General features: G+C 48.1%; 1 protein-coding gene and 1 pseudogene across 2 annotated transcripts; one reads left to right on the top strand and one right to left on the bottom strand.

The window, feature by feature from the left end:
• Window positions 1-2,451: 2,451 nt before the first annotated feature.
• On the bottom strand, window positions 2,452-11,114 carry LOC118675497 (annotated as a pseudogene).
• Window positions 11,115-11,430: 316 nt separating this feature from the next.
• Window positions 11,431-13,256, top strand: SERF2 (small EDRK-rich factor 2). 2 transcript variants are annotated; one of them, XM_036299702.1, is made up of 3 exons: window positions 11,431-11,564; window positions 12,182-12,290; window positions 12,914-13,256. In XM_036299702.1, the coding sequence occupies exons 1-3, from the start codon at window positions 11,558-11,560 to the stop codon at window positions 12,975-12,977; spliced, it is 180 nt and encodes a 59-aa protein (XP_036155595.1). In that variant the 5' UTR covers window positions 11,431-11,557; the 3' UTR covers window positions 12,978-13,256. The 2 variants fall into 2 exon arrangements, with proteins under 2 accessions (XP_036155595.1, XP_036155587.1); XM_036299694.1 differs by having other exon boundaries at window positions 11,459-11,536.
• Window positions 13,257-13,356: the final 100 nt, after the last annotated feature.

Here is a 13,356-nt window from a genome sequence, read left to right on the forward strand (position 1 = left end):
AAGCCTGCAAGCCCGCAAGCCCGGCATGAGCCCTAGCCAGGAATCGAACCGTGACCTCCCAGTTCATAGTTCGATGCTCAACTTCTGAGCCATGCCAGCTGGGTAAGTTTCAAATATACACTGACTTCTATTTTTAATATGAGAACTTCATGCTCTCATCCTCCACATGAATATGCTTGTACTTTCTCTCTATTCTCCTAATATAGTAATGTTACTTTTGTTAAGTCAATATTGAATGTTTACAACTTATAAGTGTGTAAATGTTATTTTCAAGCTGTGACACTTAATGTACTGTTTATATCCCCTTTCTTGTATATTTTCACCTGAAATTAATAATTCTTTTTTAATTTATTTACTTAACTATCTATGTACTTATCAATTAATTCTTTTTTTAAAAAAAATACATTTTATTGATTTTTTACAGAGAGGAAGGGAGAGAGATAGAGAGTTAGAAACATCGATGAGAGAGAAACACATCAATCAGCTGCCTCCTGCACACCTCCCACTGGGAATGTGCCCACAACCAAGGTACATGCCCTTGACCGGAATCGAACCTGGGACCTTTCAGTCCACAGGCCGACGCTTCATCCACTGAGCCAAACCGGTTTCGGCATCAATTAATTCTCATACTCTCTTCTAGAAATCTCCTCTCAATATGTTCAGATACAATCAAAGAGTTTATCAGTTTTATCATTTTTTTTTCCTTACACAAATATATGCCTCCAAAACATTTCACCTTCCTGCTCCAATCTGAGATGGTTGTTCTCTAAGCCTACTGCAAAGCTATTGGTCTTGGATCCTTCACCAGCAACCAGCATATATCCTTCACTTATCTCCTACGTTGGATACCCTTTTTCCTGGTTTCTATGACTTTTGTTTATTTGTTTACTCTTATTTTGGTGGAGTACATCTCCATTAGCTTCCTGAAAGGGGTGCTTGGTAGATAATTTCTTTGAGACTACAAATTCTCATAATTAGCTCAGCCAATGTGGCTCAGTGGTTGAGCACCGGCCCATGAAGCAGGAGGTGATGGTTTAATTCCTGGTCAGGGCATGTGCTCAGGTTGCAGGTTTGATCCCCAGTAGCGGGTATGCAGGAGGAAGCTGATGGGATCAATGTTTCTATCTCTCTATCCCTCTCCCTTCCTCTCTCTAAAATCAATACAAATATATTTTAATTTTTTTTTCTCATAATTAACTGATAGCTTGGCTGGGTGAAAAATTCTAGGTTGTTAGTTATTTTTCTTCAGATATTTGATGACATTGCTCCATTGCCTTTTGGCTACCAGTGTTGCTGCTGACAAGTCTGAAGTCATTGTGAATACCCATCCTTGGTGACCTGTTCTATGTCTCAGAAGCCTTTAGGGTGCTTCTTTGACTCCAGTGTTCTGATATGTGGTAGATCTTTTCTCATTCCATGTGCTGAGCACTCAATAGATCCCCTCAATTTTTGTTTTACTTCCCTCTCATCCTGAAATTCATATAAATCGATGCTGGAGATTCCTGAGTTGACTCTATAGTTTTCTTTTTCCTCCTCTCCTATTGTCTATCACTTTTTTGTCCAGTTTTCTAGAATATTTTTTCTTGTTTTTTATTATTGATAGATTTGAGAGAGATAAATTTTTGTTGTTCCACTTATTTAGTTGATTCTTGTATGTGCCCTGACTGGGGATCGAACACACAATCTTGAGGTATCAGGATGCTGCTCTAACTAACTGAGCTACCCGGTCAGGGCCTGGAATATTTATTCAACTTATATTTTCCAACCCTTCTATTGATATTTTCTCTCAGCTATCATATTTTTAATTTCCAGTAACTTTTAAAAAATATATTTTATTGATATTTTTACAGAAAGGAAGGGAGAGGGGTAGAGAGTTAGAAACATCGATCAGCTGCCTCTTGCACACCCCCTACTGGGGATGTGCCCGCAACCAAGGTACATTCCCTTGACCGGAATTGAACCTGGGACCCTTCAGTCTGCAGGCCGACGCTCTATCCACTGAGCCAAACTGGTCAGGGCTCCAGTAACTTTTTATTATTCTCTGAATGTTTGTTTTTATAGCTCTCCTGTTCAATATTCTATTCATCTCTAAGGATACTAATTATAGTCCCCCCTCCCATTTTCTTTTGTTCCTGGAATTGTTTCTATATTTTCTGAGAATTTATTTTCTGTTTCTGTTTTGTTTTGACTTGTTTTCATGTTAACAGTTTTTTTTCTCCAGTGCTATTGGCTAGTCATTTCTACAAGCAAGGCACTGGGTCATTTCAGTATGTGGTCATTCAAATTAATCTAATTATCCAAATTTGTTCTCCACTCAGGGCCTTGGAATATGCTGTTCCTATTGTCTGTGTATTGATTAAACTGCACTGCTGGAACCCTTGTCTACTTTTCCTAAAACTGGCTTCAGGCCTCAGTTTAAATGTCACTGCAGAAATGGGTTTCCCATTACTCTTTTTTTTTTTTTTTTATCTCTGAACTTTTTATTGACCTCTTACCCCTCCACAAGGGGCGCCACACTTTTGTTGCCTTTAACACCTTAGAACTTTGGTGCCGTTGACCTCAGACACTATTTTGCCATCCACAATCCTGCGAGTGGTGGTCTTCTGAATGGATTGCACGGACTGGCTGCTGTCCAGGGCATCACTAAGATGGAAGTCCTCCCCTTCTTCCAGCAGGCGGCGGTAGGTGGCGACCTCAAACTCCAGCTTGTCCTTGATGTTCAATAGGGTCTTGTACTCTTGGGTCTGGCGCTGCCCCTCAGCCTGGGCCTGGGCCAGCTCTGACTCTAGGTGCAGTAGGATCCTGTTGAGCTGCTCCACCTGAATGGCATAGCGCATCTCCACCTCCCGTAGGCTGTTCTCCAAGCCGGCCTTCAGACTTCTTATTGAGTCCAGGGCACTCTCCAAGGACTGTGATTGTCATCTCAGCAGCTCCTATCTCAGCGGTCTGCAAGTGACCACTGTGGTGCTCTCCTCGATCTGTTGGGACCAGTACTTGTCTAGCTCCTCTTGGTTCTTCAGAGTCAGCTCATCATACTGGGCTGGGATGTCTGCCATGATCTTGCTGAGGTCCTGAGATTTGGGGGCAGCCCACTCCACAGTGAACTTAATCTAGTTTTGTAAACCATTTACTTCCTCCTCATGGTTCTTCTTCATGAAGATCAGCTCCTCCTTGAGAGCCTCGGTCTCTGTCTCCAGCTGCAGTCGAGTGATATTGGTGTCATCAAGGACCTTTCGCAGCCCATTGATGTCACTCTCCACAGACTGAAGCACGGCTAACGCTGTCTCATACTTGACTCTGAAGTCATCAGCAGCAGGACAGGCACTTTCAGGCTGTAGAACAATGCAGGCATTGCCCACAGACCCTGCAAAGATCTGAGCCCTCGATGGTTTTGAAATAATGCCTCCAGTCTCTGACCTTCTTCTCCAGGTGTTCCCGGATTTTGATCTCCAGACTCCGATTATCAGCCTCCAGGCTTCTCACCCTCTCCAGGGAGGAGGCCAGGCAGTCATTCAGGCATTGCAGTCTCCTGCTCACTCTGGACGCCCCCTGTGCCTGCTAGACCCACGGCCATCCCCGCAGCGAGGCCCCCAGCCCCCCAGCCACTCTGCACACTGGTGGAGTGGGACGTGGAGAGTTGGGAGCCCGAGCCCCGCACCTGCATAGATGCTGGCCGTGCTGCTGGTTGGCTGGACCCAGTAGCTGAGCGGCTGCAGGGAGTCTGGTAGTTTGAGGAGAAGCTGAAGCTCACGTTGTCCAGGGAGGAACGCGAGAAGCCGAGACTCACCTTCAGGCAGCAGTTCCCCTGTTACTCTTCATCCTCACACCTTTGTTTCTCTTTTAACACTTAACACAAGTTGTCATTCTATATTGTTTGGTTTGTTTACTTGAGAATTGTCACTCTCCTCCAGTAAGTGTCAACTTCATGAATTCAGAGACCTGAATTATAGCCAGTGTCTAAAAGTGTCTGGCACATAATAAGTGTACAGCTAATATTTCATAAAGAAATGAATGAACTCAGGAAACAACAGTATCTTCCTCCATCATTGAATCTCCAAAATATATTTTGAAACTGCACACTTTTGCCATTTCTGCTGCCACCATTTTAGTCCAAGTGGCTATCTTTTCCTCCCTGATGTAGTGGGTATCTTTTATTTGTCTAGTATCCTGTGTTTTGTTTTTTTTTGGGGGGGGGGGGAACAAACTCCCTTTCTCTGATAACTCTGTTCCTTCCCATATTAATCATGTGATTTTGCTGGGAGGTAGCTCTCATTATATCCTGCTGCACACCCACCTTCCCACCGCGAGAATAGGCACTGATCCATCAGAGCCCTGGGATTTTAAACACAGAAACTAAAGGAAGAGACTCAGACCCTCTCTCTTGGACAATCTGTGAGATGTGAAGGCAGGTACCACTGATGGCCATTTCCTATCATGTCAAGAAATCTGGGTCTGAGAAAATAAAGCAAGATAGGAGACATGGAGGCATCTCCTTTTCACTGGTTTTAATTTTCCCTAGTGTCAGCCACAGCCCAGCCCACAATTTGGTTCTATAAACCAACAAATTCTCCCGTTTGCCCAAACTGGTCTGAATTACATTTCAGTTATCTGTTACAAAATGAGGCCTAGCGTCCTGGATGTCTGTGACAGCCTCCTGACTGCTCTCCCCATTTCCGATTATCTGTTGTATTTCATTTTCCTCCCACCGACTGGTCTCTTCCGAATTTACATCCTGCTGAGGAAGAGCACAGACAGGGTTAGGCTCTCGGTCTTTATTGTCTGAGTTTCCTTGGGTAAGTTATCTACTGGTAACCTGCCTGTTCCAAGGTTTATAAACTGGTAGAGAGGGGATGATGACATCTCAAAAAGTCATTGTGAGGCTCAAATAAGAAAAGTACACTTAATAAGCACTCACTTAATGTTAGCTAGTCGTCCGAGCCAGGTAGCTCCGTTGGTTAGAGGGTTGTCCTAATACGCCAAGGTTGTATAGGTTTGATCCCTGTTCAGGGCACTTACAAGAATCAACCATGAGTGCATAAATAAGTGGAACAACAAATCAATATTTTTTTTTCTTTAAATATATTTTATTGATTTTTTTTGCAGAGAGGAAGGGAGAGGGATAGAGAGTTAGAAACATCAGTGAGAGAGAAACATCGATCAGCTGCCTCCTTCTCACCTCCCACTGGGGATGTGCCCACAACCAAGATACATGCCCTTGACCGGAATCGAACCTGGGACCTTTCAGTCCGCAGGCTGACGCTCTATCCACTGAGCCAAACCAGCGAGGGCAACAAATCAATATTTCTATCTCTCTCCATTTCTTTTTCTAATATCAAACAATCAGTAAGTGCCCTGGCCAGGTAGCTCAGTTGGTTAGAGCGTTGTCCTCATTTACTAAGGTTGCTAAGGTTGCTAAGGTTGTGGGTTCAACCTTCAGTCGGGTCACACACACAAAGCAACCAATGGATACATAAATAAGTGAAACAATGTTTCGCTCTCTTTCTCTTCCCTTTTTCTAAAAATCAATCAATAAAAATTTAAAAAGTGTTCGCTAGTGGTGGTGTTAGCAGTAGAACTCAGATCATGCCACTGCCATACCTACTTCCTGACCTGGTTTAACTCCACCCTGCTCACTAGGCATCAGTGACTTGCCTACTACCTACCCAGGAGGCAGGCTCTTGATAAAATGGATTGAGGAAGCAGGGCTTTAGGTCCTTCCTTCTCCTGAAATGTTCTCCCAGCCCCTTTTCCCTTGGCCCAGCTAACTCCTCATCCTTTTGCTTCAGCTCAAATATCACTTGTTTCACCTCCCTAATCAAAGTTATAATCTACAGCAGGGGTCCTCAAACTACGGCCCGCGGGCCACATGCCAATACAAATATTGTATTTCTTCCCGTTTTGTTTTTTTCCTTCAAAATAATATATTTGCAGTGTGCACAGGAATTTGTTCATAGTTTTTTTTTTTTTTTAACTATAGTCCGGCCCTCCAATGGTCTGAGGGACAGTGAACTGGCCCCCTGTTTAAAAAGTTTGAGGACCCCTGATCTACAGGGTCTACAGGTATACTCCCTGCATAAAACCAGCAGTACTATAATTTCTTACCAGGACAGGTAGAAGAATTGTTCACAGATAATCTTTTTTAAAATATATTTTTTGTTGATTTCAAAGAGGAAGGAAGAGGGGGAGAGAGATAGAAACATCAATGATGAGAGAAAATCATTGATAGGCTGCCTCCTACATGCCCCACACTGGAAATCGAGTCCGCAACCTGGGCATATGCCCTGACCTGGAATTGAACCGTCACCTCCTGGTTCGTAGGTCGATGCTCAACCACTAAGCCATGCCGGCTGGGTGACACGGTTAGTCTTAATTCAGATTACACTGAAATCTGTTTTGATTGGTAGGTGCTTATGCTGTGTGCACCCAGTTAAATATTTTGAATATCATCCTTACATAGAATCCTTTTCCTTCAAAGCAGTTATTATAATTTCTGTGTGTATATATATATCATATACATATATATACAGAAATACATATGTCTGTATATATGTGCATATATATATATATGAGAGCTATTTCCTCTCAATACAATGTTCCATGAATATAGAGATATACGTTTTGTTCATCACTATATGCCTAATCTTATTTTTTGGTGCTGAAACCCAGGAATGAATATATGCCTAATCTTATATAATAAAAAGCTAATATGCAAATTGTCCCCTTGAATGGGAGTCCAACCCGGAGTTCAACTGGGAGTTCACAAGGGGGCGGGGCTGACCAGCCAACCGCCTGTGGCTCCTCCTCCCAGCTGTGCACGAATTTGTGCACCGGGCCTCTAGTCTATATAATAAAAGCCTAAGCGACTGTTACAGTGGAACGACCAGAATAATGGGTCGCTATGATGCGCACTGACCACCAGGGAGCAGACACTCAACAAGGAGCTACCCCCTGCTGGTCAGTGCACTACCACAGGGGAAGTGCCGCTCAGCCAGAAGCTGGACTCACACTGGCAAGCGCAGTGGCAGTGGTGGGAGCCTCTCCTACCTCCATGGCAGCGCTAAGGAGCAGCAAGCCAAGCAGTAGGGAGCAGCGAGAAGGCAGGTGATAAGGATTGAGGGGTCCTGGACTGTGAGAGGGATGTCCAATTCCTGGCTTAGGCCTGATCTCTGAGGGAATCGGGCCTACGCCAGCAGGCAAACATCCCTCAAGGGGTTCTGGACTGCGAGAGGGCACAGCCTGGGCTGAGGGACACTCCCCCTCCCCCATTGCATGAATTTCATGTACCAGGCCTCTAGTACCTAATATAATAGTTGACACATAATTGGTGTACAACACAAAGAATATTTATGAAAGAATGAGTGAATTTTTTGAGCAACTCCTTGAAAAATTAGACTGGAGTTCTAGGTTCCAATAAGATGGGAATTAGACTCTTGGACATGGGGTAGGGTGAGGTCAATTGATAAGAGAAGACTGGTTACAGGCTTATGCCACTCTCACCCACCTGAGCTACTAAAGTTGATAAGGAAGTAACAGGTGCCAAAGAAAACTTTCTTCCTCATCCTACATTATTTCACTCATCTCTGGCTGGCTCAGTTTTCCCCATAGGGCTTGTTCTGTGGCTTCTCTGCATATAAGGGGACACATGTAGCTTGGATCCTTTCGGAGCCTGGGGCTGGGAAGCCAAATAGCCCAAATTCTTATGAATCATGGTCAGATTGTTGTTGTGGGTCTGCAGGTGATGTCTCCACCCTATAAGTCCGGTTTCCTCATCTTCTCACTTTATATCTGGGGTCCCTAAATCCTGACCCTCTTCCTTCTCTGCTTCAGAGACTTGGGTCTTCATTCTCTCTGTTCCCTAATTCTCAACTCTGTGCTGAGTTTAAATGGAGGTATTTTCTTTCCCCATTAGCTGTTGACCCACGGCCTTGGTTCTTAACTATGTGGGCCCCTCCTCAAGACATGGCAGCTGGCTCCTCTCACAGCCAATGATCTAAGAGAGAGATGAACACAGAAGTCACAATGTCTCTTATAATTTAGCATCAGAAATGACATAGCCATAATCTATTAGTCACAGACCAACCTTGATTCAGTGTGGTAGAGGTGGAATACCAGGAGGGTGGGATCATTAGGGGCCGACTCAAAGACTAGCTACCACAGATGGGTTAGAGAAATTTGGAGAAGGAAGAATTTTTAGGACTTGAAAAAGGAAAATGGAGGACACATTAACCAAATGCCTATTATGGGCCAGGCCCTTTATATCAAGTTATTAACCTTTTACACAACAATATTATTTCTATTTTTCATATAAATGGAATTCAAATATGGAGAAAATAGGTGTCTAAAATTAAATCCAGTAAGCAGCAGAGTCAGGATTTGTTACATTATTATGTGGGCCACTTTGGTTACATTTAGCATATACCAAAGGGTGGAATATGTGCTACTGAAGGTATGAGAAGTAATTTTAGTTAGTATAGAGCAGCGATTTTCAACCAGTGTGTGCAAGAACTTTAAAAACATGCAATTAATCCCTGAGTATTTAGTCAAGGGCACTGACCTCTTTTCCCTTAGATTGTCAAATAAAAATATGACAACAGCCAACACAATAGCTATCCAGTGTGAATAAATCAGAATTATTTGATTTTTTTTGTCAGATAGGCAAAAAATATATATTTTTTGGTGTGCTGCAGAATTTTAGTAATTAGTTTATGTATGCCATGAGATAAAAAAGGTTGAAAATTGAAAGAGATAGAAAGAGACATACTGCCTGGCTAGCATGGCTCAGTGGTTGAAGGTTGACCTATGAACCAGGAGGTCATGGTTCCATTCCAGGTCAGGGCTCATGCCCAGGTTTCAGGCTCAATCCCCAGTGTGGAGTGAGCAGGAGGCAGCCAATCAATGATTCTCTCTTATCATTGATGTTTCTGTCTGTCTCTCTCTCCCTCTCCCTTCCTTCCTAAAATTAACAAAAATTGCCCTAACCGGTTTGGCTCAGTGAATAGAGTGTGGGCCTGCAGACTGAAGGGTCCAGGTTTTGATTCCAGTCAAGGGCATGAACCTTGGTGGCAGGCTCCTCCCAGGCCCCGGCTCTGGTCAGGGCGAATGTAGGAGGCAACCAATTGATGTGTTTCTCTCACATCAATATTTCTCTCTGCCTTTCCCTCTCTATTCCACTTTCTCTAAAAATCAATCGGGTGAGGATTAAAAATCCTATATAATAAAAGCATAATATGCAAATTGACTGAACGCCAGAACGACTGGTCGCTGTGACGCATACTGACCACCAGGGTGCAGCCGCTCAACCAGGAGCTGCCCCCTGGTGGTCAGTGCACTCCCACAGGGGGAGCACCACTCAGCCAGAAGCCAGGCACACAGCTGGCAAGTGCAGTGGCAGTGGTGGGAGTTCAACTTCTGCTGCAGGAGGGCGGTAAGGACTGAGGAGTCCCGGGCTGCAAGAGCCCTGGACTGTGAGAGGGTGCAGGCAGGGCTGAGGGACACCCCCCTCCCCCCCGCCCCCAGTGCACGAATCTCATGCACCGGCCTCTAGTAAATTAATGAAATCAATAAAAAATATTTTTGAAAAAGGCATAGCACATGGAATAACATTGAAAGTATAAAAAGTAAATGCTTTTCAATCTTCTGATTATGTCAAGAGAAAGCTTCAGTTTAGAAGACTTATGCCTTATTACTTCTCTAACATTTGTTAGTTTCGCTTTTTAAGAAAGAGAGGGCAGGCCCTGGCTGGGTTGCTCAGTGGGTTGGAGCATCCTTCCTTGCACCAAAATGTTGCAGGTTTGATTGTGAGTACAGGAAGCAACCAATCGATGTTTCTCTCACACATCGATGTTTCTCTCTCTCTCTCTAAAAAAAATTAGTAAAAACATATCTTCAGGTGAGGAAAAAAAGAAAAAAAAAAAGAGAGGCAACCTGGGCATGTATTCTGACCAGGAAACCAACCTGTGACCTTTCAGCGCACAAGGACGATGCTCAACCAACCGAGCCACACCAGCCAGGGGGGCATCAGCATCTTTAACAATGGTATTTTGGGGTAGAGTTTAATAATATATTTCATTTTTATTGCATTTATTTTTATAGTTATTTTCTGCTTTTGGACAAGTGGTACTGATTTTAAGTTTCTAAAGGAATATGAGGTTTGACTTACATGCTTCATTTAAGACATATACAAAAAAAATTAAGTGATAGACAGTAGTTCAAGTGATACTTAGGTATGGCAAAAATTATGAGGATGGCACTGAGGTTTATTGCCTTCCCTTCGACTCTATGTTGAGGGAGAAGCCGGTTTGAAGTTCCAGCCTCAAGCGGGTTCTGCTATGGGAGCTAGTTGGACAAAATCACAAGTTAAAATTCACAACCAGCCTGCTGGGTGTGGCTCTGCGGGAGTGTCCTCCCAGGCACTGAAAGGTCGCAGGTTCGATTCTGGGACAGGGAACATACTCAGGTTGAGGGGTTCATCAGCAGTAGAGCAAGGGAGGTGGCTAAACGATGTTTCTCTCTCTTCGCTCTCTAAAACCAATAAAAACATATCCTCCGGTGAGCCTAAAAAAAAAAAAATTTCACAACTAGTTCTTCCCTGTGATGCTTCCTAAGCATGTCTCCTTTTCCCAATCAATTCCTCAGGGCCGGCGGGGAGTTTTGTGGATGAATGGAGCTAGAAATGAGAGTGAGTTTCGTGGGAAACGTAAGCTTCGCGCCCTATTCAGCTGCCTGCGAAAGACCGTGTGCGGCCGGCGGAGACAGTGTAGTGAGAAACGGACATGTGTACATTGTCCAGCCTCTTAGTCCCGAATCCAACTCCACAGCCCGATTTTGGGGGTCCTCCAACACTTCTAAGCCATTGCATCTTCACATTTAAAGTTTCCGTGGGGAAATGGGCAAGACCAAAGTTTTAGGGCACACGGGGTGTGCCGCGAATTTCTGTATTAGAGGGGTTGGGGCAGCGGGACAGTGCGGTTGCAATGGGGTCTCGGAAGTTGCGCTGTACATGCTTTTACATACTCGCACGTGGACAACGCAAGGGGCTAACTGGGCCGTGGGGTATTCTGAGTAACAGCGCCAAACTCAGTCGCGGAGTTCTGACAACGGAACCGGCGGCCCATTCCGCCGTCCCGCCCGGGCCCCCCAACACCCGCCCCCCGCCTCCGCTGTTCCCTCCGGGAGAGTCCGTCCGCGTCCCGGGCCGTCCCCGCATGAGGTCACCGCCACATCACGTGCCCGAGCCCGCGGAAGCGCCACATCGCCAGCCGCGCCCCTCACCCCCGCCCACGTGACCGGCCTACTTTCTCCCGCCCGCCCCGCGACTCCGCTCGGAAGCCCCGCCCCCCGCGCGCCGGACCGGCGAAGCCCCGCCCCTCCCCGGCCCCGGCTCCAGCGTGGCCCGCGGCCCCACGTGCTTCTTCCTGTCCAATGGGAGCCGGCGCCGGGCGCGGGGAGGCGGGGAGGAGAGAACGGCTCCGTTACGCTGCGAGAAAGGGGCGGGGCCGGCAACGTCGGAGTGAACGAAGGGACGCAACGGAGGCAGGTCGGAGCCGCTGCCGTCGCCATGACCCGTGAGCGCTGCGCCCCTCTCCCCTGGCCCTTTCCCCCCGTCCACCCCGGGCAGCGCTGCCCAGGCCCGCCGCGGGCCGCCTCCTGCCTCCCCAGCGGGGCCCTTTTCGGGGCGCGCTCTTAGCGACCCTCCCCTCGACGCCCGGAAATCGGCCCCTGCCCACCGCCACTTCTAGAGAGACGCTCGCCCCCCGCCCCCACGCCCGGGTCCGGCGGAGGGCCGCCCCGACCTTCCGCGGCGCGGGGAGACGCCTGCGTCGGGGAGAGAGGCCCAGAGCCCCCACGGCGACCCGACCCCTGCACACCCCCCATCTCCACACACCCCACCTGTCCGGGAGCCCACGCCGCCCCGAACGAACCTCGAAACACGCCTCCAGCAGGCTCCCCGGGACTGTCTTTCCTCCCCTCTTCAGTTTGCCCTGCCCCGTGGCAGGCAGGCAGGCAGCTCGGCCCCCTCTCCCCACCCCGCCCCCCACCAGCCTCAGCCCCGGAACGGGCCGGTGCCGGGACCCGGGGGTGAAGTCTGGGACCCCGCTGGAGACCGCCCGGCGAGGTTGGGGGGACGCCGGTGTGTGGCCGGGGAGGCCCCCGCGGCTCACCTTTTGCCTCCTTCCTCTAGGCGGTAACCAGCGCGAGCTCGCCCGCCAGAAGAATATGAAGAAGCAGAGCGACTCGGTGAAGGGAAAGCGCCGAGATGACGGGCTTTCTGCTGCCGCCCGCAAGCAGAGGTAGCCCCTGGGAGGGGAGGACCGCAGGCGGGGTGAGACTCGGGCCGGGCCGAGGGCTGGAGCAGAGAGGAGCGCTGCCTCGGGGCTGACATCCGAAGGAGTCGCGAGGGGCAGGGCGCAGTGCTTCCTCTAGGGCTCCGTTTCCTCCCCGCGCGCCCATGGTTAGCTCGCTGCTTCGCAGGAAGGGACGGGACGGGGCGGGTGCCGGCCGGAGTCCGGTGTCTGAGTGCCCCTGGGCCTGACCTGAAGGGCAAGGGCAGGGAGCTTCACATTTCAGATGCTTTAGTGGCGGCGACAGCCCTGTGCTCTTGGCCCTCCTTGCTGTTCGCGTCTCCTCCCTTCTCCCCACCTTTTCACTAGTGTGGCTGGGTGTGGTGCTCAGCACAGAATAGCCTTGTGTGCGGCCAGACTTCTGACCCCTTGGGCAGCAGCCAGATAGAGACGGATCGCCCTTTTTTGAGCCTCAGCTCCCTTCCTTTTAGTCTCCTGTGGGAATACAGCAGCCACACGCTGAATTTTGTCCCGTCCACTTCCATCTTATCCTTTTGTGCCCTTCATCCCCCCTGCATCTTGTCCCTTTTGCCCTCTGGTACCTCCCAGTGCCCCATCATCTCTACCCCCAGGGACTCGGAGATCATGCAGCAGAAGCAGAAAAAGGCAAACGAGAAGAAGGAGGAACCCAAGTAGCTTTGTGGCTTCGTGTCCAACCCTCTTGCCCTTCGCCTGTGTGCCTGGAGCCAGTCCCACCACGCTCGCGTTTCCTCCTGTAGTGCTCACAGGTCCCAGCACCGATGGCATTCCCTTTGCCCCGAGTCTGCAGCGGGCCCCTTTTGTGCTTCCTTCCCCTCAGGTAGCCTCTCTCCCCCTGGGCCACTCCTGGGGGTGAGAGGGTTACCACTTCCCAGTGTTTTTTTATTCCTGTGGGGCTCACCCCAAAGTATTAAAAGTAGCTTTGTAATTCCTTGAGCGACTGGTTTGACTGGGGATTTGGGGGGGGGGGGGATGGGGATGGAGGAATGGCTGCCCTTTCCCACGAAAAGGGGAGAGAATGTTAGACCCTAAAAGG

Source organism: Myotis myotis, unplaced genomic scaffold (genome assembly GCF_014108235.1).
Source record: "Myotis myotis isolate mMyoMyo1 unplaced genomic scaffold, mMyoMyo1.p scaffold_m19_p_1, whole genome shotgun sequence".
In the NCBI taxonomy this organism is placed as follows: domain Eukaryota; kingdom Metazoa; phylum Chordata; class Mammalia; order Chiroptera; family Vespertilionidae; genus Myotis; species Myotis myotis.

Coding starts and splice junctions, on each gene's coding strand:
- SERF2 (XM_036299702.1), top strand. Junction 12,291..12,913: donor GCTGCCGCCCGCAAGCAGAG/GTAGCCCCTGGG, acceptor CTCTACCCCCAG/GGACTCGGAGATCATGCAGC.